This window comes from Equus przewalskii, chromosome 5 (assembly GCF_037783145.1).
Source record: "Equus przewalskii isolate Varuska chromosome 5, EquPr2, whole genome shotgun sequence".
NCBI lineage: Eukaryota > Metazoa > Chordata > Mammalia > Perissodactyla > Equidae > Equus > Equus przewalskii.
This window is the reverse complement of record NC_091835.1, coordinates 60,135,370-60,151,233: the sequence shown is the minus strand read 5'-3', so window position 1 is coordinate 60,151,233 and position 15,864 is coordinate 60,135,370. Positions and strand designations below refer to the sequence as shown.

At 36.3% G+C, this 15,864-nt stretch overlaps 1 protein-coding gene across 1 annotated transcript in view; it reads left to right on the top strand.

Moving 5' to 3' along the window:
- SLC2A13 (solute carrier family 2 member 13) overlaps positions 1-15,864 on the top strand; it is a 260,339-nt gene that overhangs the window by 42,843 nt on the left and 201,632 nt on the right. The window contains exon 2 of the mRNA XM_070619405.1: positions 6,588-6,747. Within this exon, the coding sequence (XP_070475506.1) occupies positions 6,588-6,747 (160 nt within the window). The remainder of the gene's footprint in view (positions 1-6,587; positions 6,748-15,864) is intronic.

Sequence of the window (15,864 nt, the reverse complement as noted above, 5' to 3'; positions counted from 1 at the left end):
ATATTTCTACAACCAAATTCTGGCCCTGGACTTATCTTATTCTGTACACTACACATTTCTTGTGTATTTTATCTGTACCTATTCAATTACAATCTATATTCAGGTGATTCACCCTTTTAGCTCCAGTTTAGATCCACATTGTTTGTTGTCCTTAGAACATTTACCTCTAGATGTCACATAAAGCTAAATATGACAAAGCACCACTTATGTTCCTGTTTGCTAAATTCACTGCCTCGAGGAAAACATATTGATTTCTTATTAACCTTTATGCATTCCATTTGTCAGGTGTGAAGCGCGCTGCTTCTGCTTTTGTAGCATTTCATACAGCTATCTTTCCCTTATAACCTCTAAACTGTTTTAAGAGATTTCTTATATGTCTATTAATTGCTTTATTCGCCATCTCTCTGCATCAAGAAATTCTTTCTTTCTCTCTTCTCTTCCTGCCCTCTTCCATCTGTGTGTTCTGGGAAGACTTCTTTCTTCTCTTTATCTGAATACTGGCATATTATACTGTTCCTTAAAATGGTCTTGTACTGCAGGGGGGGGCCACATCAGTGTCCAGATTGTTGTATATGGCTGTGTGGGGATATGTTTTGTTTTGCTGTTTTCTTTGCCCTACAGAGTGTGTTGTACCTTAGTTGTTACCTTATATCTTATACTCTGTTGGCTTCTATATTTATGGTACCTGCCTAGCTTATGTAAGAAGTTTGAGACCTTTTTTTGGAAAATAATATTTAAAGAGAAGGAAAATGTTCGCTATACAATCAGTGAGTGCTACAGACTTAATGGAAAAAATACTTCAAGTTATAGCCAAATTTTAATAGTGGTTATCTATGGGTGGTGTGATTAGAGGTGATTATTTACCTTACTTCTCACCTGTCGTTTCTAAATTTTCCTCAACGGATAATGTTTTTAGTATAAAGCCAATCAATTAACATTAATTTGAAAGGATATGGTTTTGTGTGTGCATCCCATAGTACTAATCAACAAGGTCTGTGCTGTTCAGAAGGTATGTGGGATGTGATCATGAACAGGCTTATAGTCCTGCTTGGAGAAACAATATGCTACAGACTCTACTGAGATGTTACCAGTAAAAAAGGGTGTGGATAGATGGATGGAACATTCTCAAGTAATAGAAAGGGAGACGTCACTTAATTTGTGAGAGGCTGCACTGAGTTGAAATGCTGATAACATGTTTGTAATGCTTTGTTAAGAGCTTTTAAACACCATGCGACATTAACTCTGCTAATTATCCCCGTAGATAGAATCTTTCTCATAACCTGGCTCTTCTGTTATAGGCGTTTTGTGTTGTATATGCTTTCATCACTTTGGGGCTTATTGCTCTTTGAAGTTGCCCAGCCGATTTTGTGAGTGTCTGAAGCCTTATTGTTAGAAAAAAATTAAAACTGAATTCTGGGGCGTTAACAGCCTGGTAATTGTAGAAGCTTGACTGTTTCGAAGACTGCAAACGTTACCAGTCCTGAAACAGCTACAGCGAAGGATACTGTTTATTTAGGCAGGTTCTCTTTCTTTTTATTAAAATTCTTTCGTCAGAGATCATAGAGCAATAATTTACAAAATGAAATTAGGACATCTTAATCTGTCTTGTTCAAGAAGCATTCTTATTAAAAGGTAGCATCATGTGCTTGTAAGAAGCTAATTAGTCGCAGCCTGGCTTATCATGCTGAGAGGCCGCTGTGATTCATGGGTATTTACCCATCGCAACAGGGTTTTCTAATGCTATTTGGTTATGAAATTATTTATACTTCTGACTCAGGGCTTTAAAAGGGCTTCCAGCAGTTTTTGAAAGCCAACTTCTGCGCTCAGGAGTGTTTTGTGCTGTTTGTGGTGAATCAGCTTGGCAGCGTGAGGGTGTATGCGTTGGGCTGCACTACAGCATCTGAGGGGAAGTTTTTTGGTGAAATTCTTCAAGTCAAGCATGGTAATGAGTTTTCCTTGATGTACACCTTTTTATTTTGCAAGAAACAAACTTTTCCATTATCGAACTTTGTAACTATTCAAAAACAGTACCAACACAGCTTTCTGTGGTTGCGTTTACTCTGATAAGCCCTTTAACAGGAACTTGGACCACTCCATCCCTTAGGTTAATTCAATTCATGAGTTTAGTATGGATGATTTAGAATTTGTTCTTTCTTTATCAGGCATTTGTTTTATTTAACTAGTGGTTGGAATAGAGAAGAAATCAAAAGCTCTTCATAGAACTCTCTTTGAACTTTAAATATCATTAATGACATTCATTTATGAAGCACCTAATTCTAAATTTTGGAGGTCTCATACACTGTTACTTAACCGTCCTTCATTAGAGCAGCGAGCTTTATCTAGGGACAGAAGTCAATTTGCTTCTCCAAAGTGGGAAGGAGATTTTGGGGTGCCGTAGCCTTAATGTCCAAGGTTTTTCAAAAGTGGGGATAATGTTTAGAAATCCATACGTTTTGGTTTGCGTGGGTTGTTTTGTTGATAGGAAAGTGAGTTCACAGGGCCTGTGCTTAACACAATCATACAGATGTGACAGATGTGAGTATAGTGAACACAGAGCCTCTTGCTCCTCCTGATCATCAGCGTTCTTTTATAGTTCTCCATTTTCATTTTCCTAAAGCATTTTTATGGGTTTAAATGTGTCTCACTCGAAATTATGCAGTTAATCACATTCAGTTCTCATTTTTCTTACTAATTTGTCTGAGCTCTTTAATGTGACACCTGGTGGCAGTAAGTCACATAACAGGCAGTAAGGGCAGGGAAGAGATCAGACCTTCCTGCCCCCAGAAGTTCATGTGTGCCAGCTCAGGTCATAGGGCCAAAAATAAAATGTTTCTGAGAAATTTCCAAAGGGCTACATTCTGAACAGAGGCATGGCCCTCAGTCCCCGAGTGGTACATTACAAAGACTTGGGGACCTGAATCTGTGAGGCCCACTTTGATATTAACTTGCTTTGTGATGTTCTGAAAATCTCTTCTCGTCTATCTTTAAGGCTGGGTTTCCTTACCCTTCCGAGATGGGATGATAAACGATATCTGTTGTACCTATTGATGGGATGACCTTACCTGATAATACAAAATGGTAACGTAAAAAGACTTCAGAAATAACGTAGTATTCAAGGGTAAGATAGATTCTTGCTGTTCGCTTCATCTCACTTTCTTCCTCCAACAGTTCTTTAAATATTGGAATTTTTCAGGACTCAGATCTAGACATTCTTCTCATCTTCCATTTCTGGGCTCTTTCATCCATTCCCGTGGTTTCAGTTATGTGCACCATCCATACTCATGCTCTGTTCTGCAGAATTGTCTGCCCAGCCTTTCCTAGCTACCACCTAATCATTGTCAACATCACTAGAACCCAGTGTGTGGCTGTACTGTGACCCTTACCATGATATTTTGAAATTATTTATTTGATTACATATTTTTGTGAGTAGAGCTTGTGTGTGGTGTCCTTTCTTGTAGGGACCCTATTTGGTTTACTTTTACTCATCCCAATAATCCCAGCACCTAACACAGGTCAAACTGGGTCGAAAAAGTTAGAATGCCTCATACCTAGAGTTATTATAATAATAGCAGAAGTAATTATTGACTACTTTCTGTATGCTAGGCGCAATTTTAAGTGCTTTCTCTCTATTAGTTCATTGAATTCTCTCAACTCCTAGGAAGGAGTTACTTTTATTCTTCCCATTACATAGATGAACCGGAGACCAGAAAGGTTAAGTAAGTTGTCAGTGGCAAGGCTGGAATTTAAAGCCACTGGTTCCAGAGCGTACTCTCATCTGTGGGGGATCAGTCAGTGTAGTCTAGTGCTTTCAAAATTGGGTTCTATAATCTCGCTGACTGGTTCAAATTCTAGTCTTTCTCTGCAAAATGGGGATAATTACATGTCCTTTATAGGGATGTTCTGATTAAATAAACTAATTAGTCCGAGTGAAATAGCTAATAGAATGTAGTCAGTTGTAACAGTGTTGAGTCAATGCGAACACTCATTGGACGGATCTTTTGGGGTTCTTTCCAACTCTAAATTGAGTGAGTCTGTCTTTTTCGTCAATCTTTTCCCTTTGCCATTACCTGTTGCTTTTCAGTGTTCTGGTGTTTATTTTTAATAGTCTACCTTTATGAGGACCCGAGGACATCTCTGCATTGCTATCAAGTAAAATCTATGGGCTTTGTGACAAGCATGTGCTGCCTAAAACCACGGTCCTAATTTCCCCTACTCAAATCTGCAGACTTGGTAGCCGAATAAAGATGTCTGGTTAAAGAGAGCAACTGAATTCCTATTTACAGCCAGACCAGAGCAGAAAAAGAAATCCAAACAGTCAAAGACAGACAATACTGTTGTCTAATTCTTGAAAGTTTATTGAGATGTTCTATGTAAAAGAACTGAGACATATATACAATTAACTTGTCAACACTTGCAGCACGTGTTTCCTCTTCCCAAGTTAGATGAAGGCCGATTTGGGATGGTCTGTGCTGTTAAACTGATTAGCAGTCAGATGGAAACTCTGAGCCGTTTAGGTGATGATTTCATCGTAAAGGCTGTTCATACTTTTTCTACTAACAAATGATTATTTTATGAAACTCATGAAATTGTAAGATTCTTTTCATGTGTTAGAATGTATCACCCTGTATTAACAGGCACTACAGTAGCTAGTAGCATTGTTGGAAATGACAGAGTGTATAGTTCTGAGACTTAATGGTTGGCTTGTTTGCAAACTTAACTAGTAACCAGTAGTTATACAACAGTGCAGTGAATGTTCAGAAGCAGATATATATAACTTAAATAAACCGTGTCTATCTATCCATTTATTTATTTGCTTTGTTCAAAGATAGAATAAAACAAATGAAAACAGCAAAAAGTATATTTAAAATAGGTGACATCAGAGATGATTGTGGCATCAGGAAGGAGTTGAGTTCACAGAATACCATGAAGTCCAAAACACCTGGTAGAGGTGGGCCTCTCTGACTGCCTGCATAGAGAGGGAAATAAAGGACAGCTGTGTGATTTATAGTGCCAGTAAACAATGCAAATCAGTTTTTGAGAAGCACAACTATTGCAGTTACTGAGACAAGAGAGAAGTGTCTTCTGTTGTCTAGAATGTGGTAAATAGCACCTCCAACATCCCTTTTACAGAAAAAACAACAGCTTTCTTGGTGTGGCTACCTTCACTACAGGCTATTTTTTGGCATCATAAAGATCAATTCATTCAAAGAAATTCTGCATGGGTCTGTTATGCAGCCCATTGATGTGCTGGCTTAATTTCAGGATTGATTTATGGTACCTACAGATATAAAAAGATTAAATTTTCTTAAGTAATCCTGCTTAATTTTATCACTGAGCTTTTGGAGAATATTGATTAGCTATGAGTTTTAGGTTAAATAATCAGATATATCTGGAAATTGGAAGTACCATTAGGAAATGGGCTAGATATGGCCAGTAGGGCCAAGATTTTTATTTATTTATTTATTTATTTTGGTGAGGAAGCTTGGCCCTGAGCTAACATCTGTGCCAGTCTTCCTCTGTTTTGTATGTGGGATGGCTCCACAGCATGGCTTGATGGGCAGTATGTAGATCCACACCCTAGATCTGAACCCACAAACCCTGGGCCGCTGAAGCAGAATGTGCAAACTTAACCATTATGCCACCAGGCCGGCCCCCAAGAATTTTTTTTTAAAGAAATAATTTTGGATTGGCTCAAAGTTGTATACCATATAACTGTACTTTTTAAAATATGTGCTGAGCATCAGGATCACCTCAGGGATTTTTAAAAGACAGGCCCATCTCCCACCTCTGCAGTTTTTTGTTTAGTACGTCTGGGGTGGGTGAGGTGAGGGCATCTTTATTAAAAAAGCCACATAAGTGATTCCAGTGATGAATGAAGTTTGAGAACTACTACCATAGATTATGCTGCGTTGATTTTAGATAGAAAAAATTTAAAGCAGATGTAACCAAATATGCCTTAACCATAAAACTATCTATTTTATGCTTAAGACCATTTGTTTTTGAGGACTGTAAGTGCCCGAAGTACTATCCATTGTAAGCTGTTTCTGAAATGTACACCTACCCAATTCAATAAGGTGATTTAATGTATAGATTTCTTATTAGCAAACCAATTAAAAGTTTTGGTGTGTCTACTGTAAGTGATGGCTTTGAATAGTTAATATGTATTCCGGGATAATTTTCTTACCATTGTCTGATTACATTTCCATATAGACTAAAAATATTTCAATAATTATATTCTGTCTGGAGAGCATTTTCCTATTTTCAGTCCTCAAGAAATTATAACGCATACTTATATGCATTCTTAAGTTATCTTGGATCTCCAGCGGTATGTTCGTTTGTAGGCTTTCAAGGGATAATATGAAAAAATGATGCTCAGAGATTTATATCTCACGTACGTCCTTACTTCTCTGCAGCAGTCACTAGTTATAACCAGATCTTTAACTGTGTGGGAAATCTTTGTTCAAAGTAGAAAACCAAGCCCATATACGTATGTGTGTGTGTATGTCTTAAGCTAGCATTAATAACAGCAGCAGAGATCTATCTCTCAAATAAATGTCTTATGTTTACTTTTTGTTGTTTCTTTGCAGGCATTGCTTCTATGACAGTGCCAGTGTACATTGCCGAGGTCTCGCCACCCAACTTAAGAGGTCGATTAGTCACCATTAATACCCTCTTCATCACAGGAGGGCAGTTCTTTGCAAGTGTTGTTGATGGAGCCTTCAGTTATCTCCAAAAGGATGGATGGAGGTCTGTAAATAGTTCTTACATTTAATTTTCAAATCATGATTTTAGGGGATGGGAGAAAAATGGAGAAATGATAGGAAAAATATAACTAGATATTTTGAATCATTATAGCTAATTTATAAGGGGTAGCATTCAGCAAAATTGAAAATGGACAAGAAGCTGATATTTACTTTAATGATAGACAAGAAACCTACCATTAAGAATTGATATTTACAGGGATTTTTAGCATTTAGGTCACATTTCTCACACTGCATGTAATGTTTTGCAATATTTATTTAAAAATGAATGCAACAATAAATATGCATGGAGTTCTTGAATTGTATCATTGATTCGATTCAAATCAGTGATTTACCAGTGATAAACAAGCTGTTAATGAGCTGCAGATATAACTAACATCTTTTTTGTATTTAGGAAGCCACATTCTCATCTGAATGAAAGAAAACCCAGTCCTTAAAGATATAGATTTAGCTATATACAAAGATGTTATATATGTAAATTTAAAATACACAAATGATTCCCTGATCACTATTTGGCTTATTTTGAATCAAAAGAGACGAGAAAAATGTTTTTAAAACTACTTTAAAATATTTTCAAACTGAATATTGTAAAAACAAACTAATGTCGAAGCTTATGATATTGTTGGCTCTGGATTTTGATGTCATGCTCTGTAGTATACAAAACAACAGGATTCGTGTAACTGTTCCAAGGAAATTTCATTACAAGTTACAACAGCTTACACAGTCTTCTCTAACTTGTTTTCTTGCTACCATTCATTACCAAAAATGTTTATCGAGCATCTCCTCTGTGTAGGTGCTGGAGATAAAATATTGAACAAGACAGACTAGTCCTTGTTTGCATGGGGCTTACAGTGTTGAAGTTGATTCTTAACAGCTGAAGAAAAAGGGTTTGATGCAATGCGGATGTAGAGAATTAAACTTCTATGTAAGCAGCACGATAAATTATGGCTTAGAATGAGCCATTAAAGACTTAGAAGAAGTTTTATTAAAAGTCATTTGAGAAAACTTATTGAAGCCAGTTAAGGGCTCCATTTGTCAGGACCGTTAAAGAGAGAACATGGTCCTTAAAAGCATTAACTCTATCGGAAGATGTTGCTAAAACACTTTCTACCTTTGAAGGAATGAATCTCTGTCAGATTGAGAAATTACTGGAAAATTGAAGGAGCAGGAAATTTCATTTTTCTTTTTCACTCTGTGGATGAACAGAAAGAAGGAGGTGACATTGTTATCAGCATGACCTGATATTTTGAGTTTTTCTTGGAAGCTCATTAGAAATCAGTCTTTTAACCCCATGTGTGTTTAAGAAGATCTAAATTATATATTGACATTTTGTTAAAAATTTTATTAATATAACTAATATATATGCTTTTATTTTAAATATGTTTTTAAATGAAAACATATAAAATGCATAAGCCCTGTTTTTGACTTTAAGTATAGCCATGTAGCTATCTTTTCTCAGTATTGGTTAGGAAAGAGAGAAAGATCATACAGTAGTGAAAATAATTCATGAATGTGGTGTCCCTGTGTAGAAGTGAAGGTCTTGGGTCAGACATTAGAACAGTTTTCAGAGGCAGAGTGACATAGTTTTTGACAGACCTGGATTCAGATCCGTTTTCTACCGCTCATTAGCTACGAACCTTGGACAAGTTACTTAGCTCCCCTGAGCTTCACTTTTGTCATTGTAAAAAATGGGACCAAAAATACTTATCTTGTAAGATTATTGTGGGATTTAAATTAAGGTAAAGTATTCAGCCCAGTGCTCGGTACATGGGAAATGCTCAATAAACAATGAATCACATTATCGACTATTCTGAGGAATGAATAAAGAGTGGGTGCTACTATAAAGTTGTAAGGGAGGTTGAAGGAAAACACATCCTATGGCCTCTGTTTTCTTTTATCAGTAAAGATGGGGCTTGTAGGTGATGGGCGAGGCCTAGAGAAAAAATGTTAAATGCTCATAGCTGCCGTAAAAAGCATAAGGAGGAAAAGACTGGAGATGAAAACGATTTTCCAAATAACCATGGGATCCCAGCTGATGTTGGAGCCATATATTTGCAGTAAAACCAAATAGCATGCCTGTGTGAATTTTTACTGCAATACTGGAGAGCCCAGGGGTGAAAAAATAAAATACGAGGATGAGAAAACTAACTTCGGCTGGTATTGAGACCCACACATTAACATAGCAGGTCACTTTGAACCCACTTATTGTTTGCACAAATACACATTTGCTCGTGTCTACATGCAAACACGTTCACTTTTTTCACAGGTGAATTTTCTGTGTGTTATTCTCCACCATTATTTAGTATTCTTAGCAGTATGTTTACCTCCTCTCACTCCTGGGCTCATCGGAGTGTGGTTCCAAGCAAATAAAGCTACCTTAGTATCAACTGTAGAATTGTCAGCAATTAAAACTTATTCATAATTCTAACAATAGACAATTCATCATTTTTTTGGCAGTATATTTCAGAAATCCTAAGGAAAATGTGGATCTTAATGTTTCATATAAAATTTCTTTCTCATACTTGTATTTTCATGTAGCATAAAGATGTCCCCTACCTTCCAAGAGTTTGAGTATTTTAATTTTTGTGTCTTTTTTATTTTCCTTTTTGACTTTTATTGCTCTGAAACTCCACTTCATGTTATTAAACATTTGATGTTATGATACGTACTCAGGGTCCCAGATTTCCTAGCTCACCTTATAGTGATGAACAATTTTAGAGACTGTTAGTGAATATCATTTGATTCTAACCGAAAGCTTAAGAGGCTGGTGGAACTGGTATTATTCCCAATTTGCAGATTTAAAAAATGCTCAGAGAAGTTAAATATTTGCCTAAGGCCACATGGTTGTTACATGACAGAGAATAAAGCCAGTTCTTCTTACTTGAAATCTAACCACTTTCTTTCTTGTTCTGCTTCCAAGAGCTTATCATCTAAAATATAATTATTGGTAATTTTTACCAGTAGCGATCAGGTTGAGACATACAGAAGATGAAACTGATTAATCAGACAGAAAAACTTAGATTTTGATGTTGTTGAAAGACTAAGTCACCTTTTCTGCCAGATCAAAGCTTATGTCAGGGTCAAAGCTTATGTTCTCTTATTGTTTGGATGTCGTAGAAATAAATTGTTTTCTACTGAACAACTGGAATATTAGTTTTTCTAGAAAAAAGAATTGCCAGTAGAAGATTGAATGTTGGTATTTTTCTAGCCCTCTAATGTTATAATACCTTCTGTGCTGGGAAGGATGTCATCTGGCTTCATGAGGAAAGGGAAATAAGGATTTTGAACACACTGTTGAAGCTTAGGTTTTTTAAAACAACTTTATTGAGATATAATTCACATACTATTCAGTTCACCCATTTGAAGTGTACAGTTCAATGGCTTTTAGTATATTCGCAGAGCTGTGCAGCTATCACCATTATCAAATTTAGAACATTTTCTTTACCCCAAAAAGAAACTTTGCACCCCTTAGCTGTCACCCCCTCAACCTTCCAGCTCCAGGCAACCATCAATCTACCTTTTATCTCTATCTATTTACCTATTCTGGATATTTTGTGTATCAGTATGTGGTCTTTTGTCACTGGGTTCTTTCACTTAGCATGTGTGTTGTAGCATGTGTCAGTACTTAGTTCCTTTTTATTGGCAAAAAACAAAATGTGGATATGTTACATTTTGTTTATCCATTCATCAGTTGATGGACATTTGAGTCATTTCCAGTTTTTGGCTATTATAAAAAATGCTGCTGTGGACATTTGTGTACAACTTTCAGGGTGGACATATGTTTTCAGTTCTCTTGGGTATATACCTAGCAGTGGGATTGCTAAGTCGTGTGGTAAATATGTTTAGCATTTTGAGGAACTGCCAGGCTGTGCTCCAAAGCAGCTACACTATTTTACATTCCCACTTAGCAGTGCATAAGAATTATAGTTTTTCCACATCCTAGTAAACACTTGTTATTATCTGTCTTTTTGATTATAGTCATCTTGGTGGGTGTGAAGTGGCATCTCGTTGTGGTTTTGATTTGCATTTCCTTGATGACTAATGATGTTGAGAAGGACTTTATTTGTACCTGATGTATTATAGTGCATATAAAGATGGCAGAGGCATTTTGGTAGTTAATATTAGTGATAGAAAGTTTTATCATGGTTTGCCCTTTTCGCTGCTAATATTTTTTAATCTTGCTTATTGAACGTGGTGGGATTTACTTGCTACACCTCAAGCAAACAAAGATTTTCTTTTTTTAACTGCTGAGTTAAAGCCTGGCACATAGCAGCCCTCAGCAAATATATAATAAAGTGAATTTAAAGCCACCACATGATCTGTCTAAAATACTTATCTGGGCATGCCAGTGCTAAGTTGCTTCAAAGCCTCCCCATTTCCTACAGGAAAAAAATCAAGCTCTTTATCATGGCTTGTAGTGTCTCCCACTATCCAATCCATGCCTGCTTTTCTAGATTTTTTTTAACTCATCATTGCCTCCCTCCCTCCTCTTTTGTACAACAACCATGCCTGTATACCCTATACATAGTCGCATTTTGCTTTTTCATGTTTCTGGGTTTTCTCCTTTTACTCACTTTACCTATAATGTCTTCCTACTTTATCCTGGTTTACTGGTCCAACTACTGTTTCTCCTTTAAGTCTCTGCTTGTATGTCTTGTGAAGCTGTCTTTGTCCCTGTGTTCTTTCTTAATACTTTGTACATAGCATCACATTTATACTCACTGTATTATTTTGAACTCGTTGCTTATTTGTGTATCTCCTCTGATTTACTTTGGAGCGCCTGCATCTCATTGACCTTGTGCTCATTTTTAGATCTAGGAAGGGCCTGGAACTTAGTAAATGCTGAAGAAGTGTTTATTGAACCGAGCTGAATAGATTGGGCCCTAGGGAAGGGATTCTTAACCAAAGTAAAAAGATATTGATTATAAACCAAACTACCAATTCATTAATTTACCCTGAGGAATGCATATACTTCATAGATAGCTGAAAAACTAAATTATTAATCATAAGTGTTTCTTATTGAGCATAAAAATCAGAGAAAGAAAATTAGTTTCTGCACCCATGAGCATTTCTGTCTCTCAAAATAATCTACCTCTCTGGGCCCCAGAACACTTTTTATCCTTCTCTCTTGAACAGAGCTGGTTTTCAAATGAGTATTCTTCTATTTATAATTACATAAACCATCATGTTATTTATATTAATAAGAATGGTATATTTATAGAGGGGCTAAATTCTTCTCTTTTATGTTGATTGTTATACTCATTTTATTCTCAGATTTAATTTTTAAAACTAGGGTTATCTTATTCCACCTCGTTAACCTATGTACAGCCATTTGTTAAGTGTCTTAGTGTGCTAGGTACTTTCACATTCTGTCATTTACACGATGCTCTTTTCTTTTTGCCAAAGAAGTAAAATTTGGGGTAGTATAAGTGTTGAATGAGAAACCCAGAGTCTTAGTGCTAGCAACATCTACATAAGAGATTTTTCTGGAGTGTCTTCTAAATCGTGGACAATGTGAGACTTGTGCTGAACTTTGAAGAGTTGGTGGCATTCCTGTGAACAGAAGGAGAAATGGGGCCAGACTGTAGGCTACGTGAGGGCAGGGTCAGGAGGCTTGAAACTGAAGTGATGATGGACACAATAGATTGGAGCCAGGTTCTAGAGGTCTGTATATTCTAGGCTAGAGATTTTGAACTTTATCTACTGGCAAAGTGAAACTTATTTTTTGAGCAGGGCATGCCACATTGTGAGTCAAAGATTAATATGAGGGTGATGCCCGAATTTATCGGAACTCTTGGCTCTTGGATGGATTCAGGGAACCTATTTATGAGGCTGCTGCTGGAATGTAGGTGCGAAGTAGTGAGGTGATACTCTAGGAGACATGAGTTATTAGGGAAATAATCCAGTCATTCAAAAAAAGAAATTGTGGCACCTACTGTATACTACTGTTGTGCTTGGTACTAAAGATAGAAAGATCGATAAGAAACATACCTGTCCTCAAGCACCTCAGTCTAATGAAGGGGAGGGACCTTTCATCACATGTTAATTAAATGATGGATAGCGTTATGGGAGCTCTCAGAGGGAATGAATAGCTTAGCTTCGCAATGGAAAGATATTTGAGCTGAATCTTTCATGAATAAAAGAATTCAAGGCATAGTGAGGGAGAGGGAAATTGTAGGTGAAAATATATATTTTTTAAAGCCGCGTAGTGTGAAAGAGCACTAATTTGGGCGCTAGTGATTAAGTTGAGAGCAGCTGAGTGGAGGGCTGTGATTGCTCTGGAGTTTGAGGGGGACGTGGAGAGGCCAGTCTTCAGTGGGTACCAGGAGAACTTAAATCCATTGCACTCTCTTTAACAGTACGTTGAGTTTGGGTTTGTTTATTGAAAGTCTCATAAAATAATTTTTTAAATCTCTATTGCTTTGAGATTACTTTGGAAAAAATGAATGAGCCTCCCTCTCCCATAATATTTTACAGTTTTAAAAACCATGTCAATAAGATGCTTTTCAGAATGATATGTAAAAGAGGGTGATATTTCTAAACAAATTTGTGCTGGGCAAAGTTTTCTTATAATTTACAGCTAATAGATCAGTGGTGTTTGGCTCTATACAAAATATAGAATATAAAGCAGTCACGTAGACATGTGAGTAAACAGAACATGTGACCCATAATTGAAAGAAACGATTGAAAAAGAAATAAAGAGAGCCTCAGTGACCTAGAGTACAACATTGTGTCATCTTATATACATATAAGTAATATAAAGTAGTCTAATGTACATGTAATTGAAATACAAGAAAGAGAGAGAATGGGTCAAAAAATATGTAAAGAAATAATGGCTGAAAGTTTCCCAGATTAGGTGAAAACATTAATACCAGTTCAAGAAGTGCAGAAAATCCCAAATAGGATAAATACAAAGATGAGCATACCCAGGCATATCATAATCAAACAGCTGAAAATGAAAGATACAGAGAAAATTAGGATCCAAAGAAAAAAGACACATTACATGAAGGAGAACAGCAATACAAAGGATGACTGACTTTACATTAGAAACAGTGGAGGTCAGGAGACAAGAAATGTCATCTTTAAAATAATGAAAGAAAAATGTATCCTAGTAGGAGAATAACTTTCAAAAATATAGGCAAAATAAAAACATTTTCAGATAAACTAAAATTAAGGGAATTTCTCACCACCCAACCTCCTGCGTTGTAAGAAATGCTAAAGGAAATTCTTCATGCTGAAGGGAAGTGACGCTAGTTAAAAGTTTATCTACAATAAGGAAGAAGAGCGGTAGCTGTCATAAATAGGAGGCTAAATAGAAAGGACTTTGTTTTTTTCCTCTCACAAGCTTTTCGGAAGATACATAACTGTTTACATTTAAACGTGGTGTGAAATTTATAATGTATGTAGCTGTAAAGTATATGATGACAATAGCAAAAAGGTTGGGGGCAGTAAATGGGAATTATCATGTTAGTGAAGAATTACAGTATTATCTCTAGGTAGTAAAGATGAGTGTTTTTATTCCAGGAACAACCACTGGAATATATTATAAAAAGATACAGCTAAGAAGCTGTTATAAGAATTAAAATAGAGTAGTTAAAATATTTGGATAAGCTGAATAAAAGCAAGCAAGAAGAACATGGAATAAATAACAGATGGGACAAATAGAAACCACATAGCAAAATGGTAGACTTAAAAGCCAATTATAGCAACAATCACATTAAATCTAACTAATTGTCATTGTGCACAAGATGCATGACACATATATCTGTATTGTGTAAAAGCAGCAAACTTTTAAGTATAATGCTGTAGGTTAAAAGCAAAAGAATGAGAAAAACTATACTATGCAAACAGTAAGGATAAGAAAGCTGGTGTGGCTGTATTAATAATCACACAAAGTAGACTTCAAGACAAGCGGTATTACCACAGATAAGGAGGGACATTTCATAGTGATAAAAGAGCCAGTTCATCAGAAATAATAATGATAAATGTGTAGTTTACCTTAGAAGAGATCTTCAGAATGCATAAACAAAATTAGCAGATGGTGGTTGCGCAACAGTGTAAATGTACTAAATGCTACAGATTTGCATGCTTAAAAATGATTAAAATGGGCTGGCCCAGTGGCATAGTGGTTAAGTTCACACTGCTGTGCTTCAGTGGCCTGGGGTTTGCAGGTTCGGATCCCAGGTATGGACGTACGCACTGCTTATCAAGCTACGCTGTGGCAGTCATCCCATATATAAAATAGAGGAAGATGGGCACAGATGTTAGCTCTGGGCTAATCTTCCTCAGCAAAAAGAGGAGAATTGGTGGTGGATGTTAGCTCAGGATTAATCTTCTTCACCAAAAAAAAAAAAAAAAAAGGGATTAAAATGGTAAATTTTATTTTATGTATTTTTTTCCACAAAGTAAATTAGTAGAAGTAACAGATGTAATAGACAAATACAAGCTCATATTGGAGAATTTTTAACTCTCTTTCCTTGCAACTGGTAGGACAACTAGACAAAAAATAAGTAAGATTGTAGAAAAACTGCACAACACTATTAACTGCCTTGTCATAATTGACATTTGTGGACTACTATACCCAGAAGCTACAGTATATACATTCTTTTTCAAGTTCAAATCAGGCAGTCTCTAAAACTGACCATATCATCAGCCATAAAATAAATGTTAATAAATTTAAGAAATGAAATCTTACAGAATATGTCCTCTGATCACAGCAGAATTAAATTAGATATCAATAACAATAAGATGGCCAGAAAAGCTTCAAATATTTGGAAGTTAAAACATTGTGTTCTAAATAACTCATGGGTCTGAGGAGAAATCAGAAGAAAAATTAGAAAATAGTTTTGAACTGAAAGAAAATACAATATATCAAAATTTGTGAAATGCAGCTTCAGCAGTGCTTAGAGGAAAATATATGGCTAAAGTGATTGTATTAGAGAAGAGGAAAAGTCAAATGATCTAAGTTTCATGTTAAAAAGCTCAAGAAATATGGGGCTTGCCCCGTGGCCGAGTGGTTAAGTTCGCGCGCTCCACTGCAGGCGGCCCAGTGTTTCGTTGGTTCGAATCCTGGGTGCGGACATGGCACTGCTCATCAAACCAC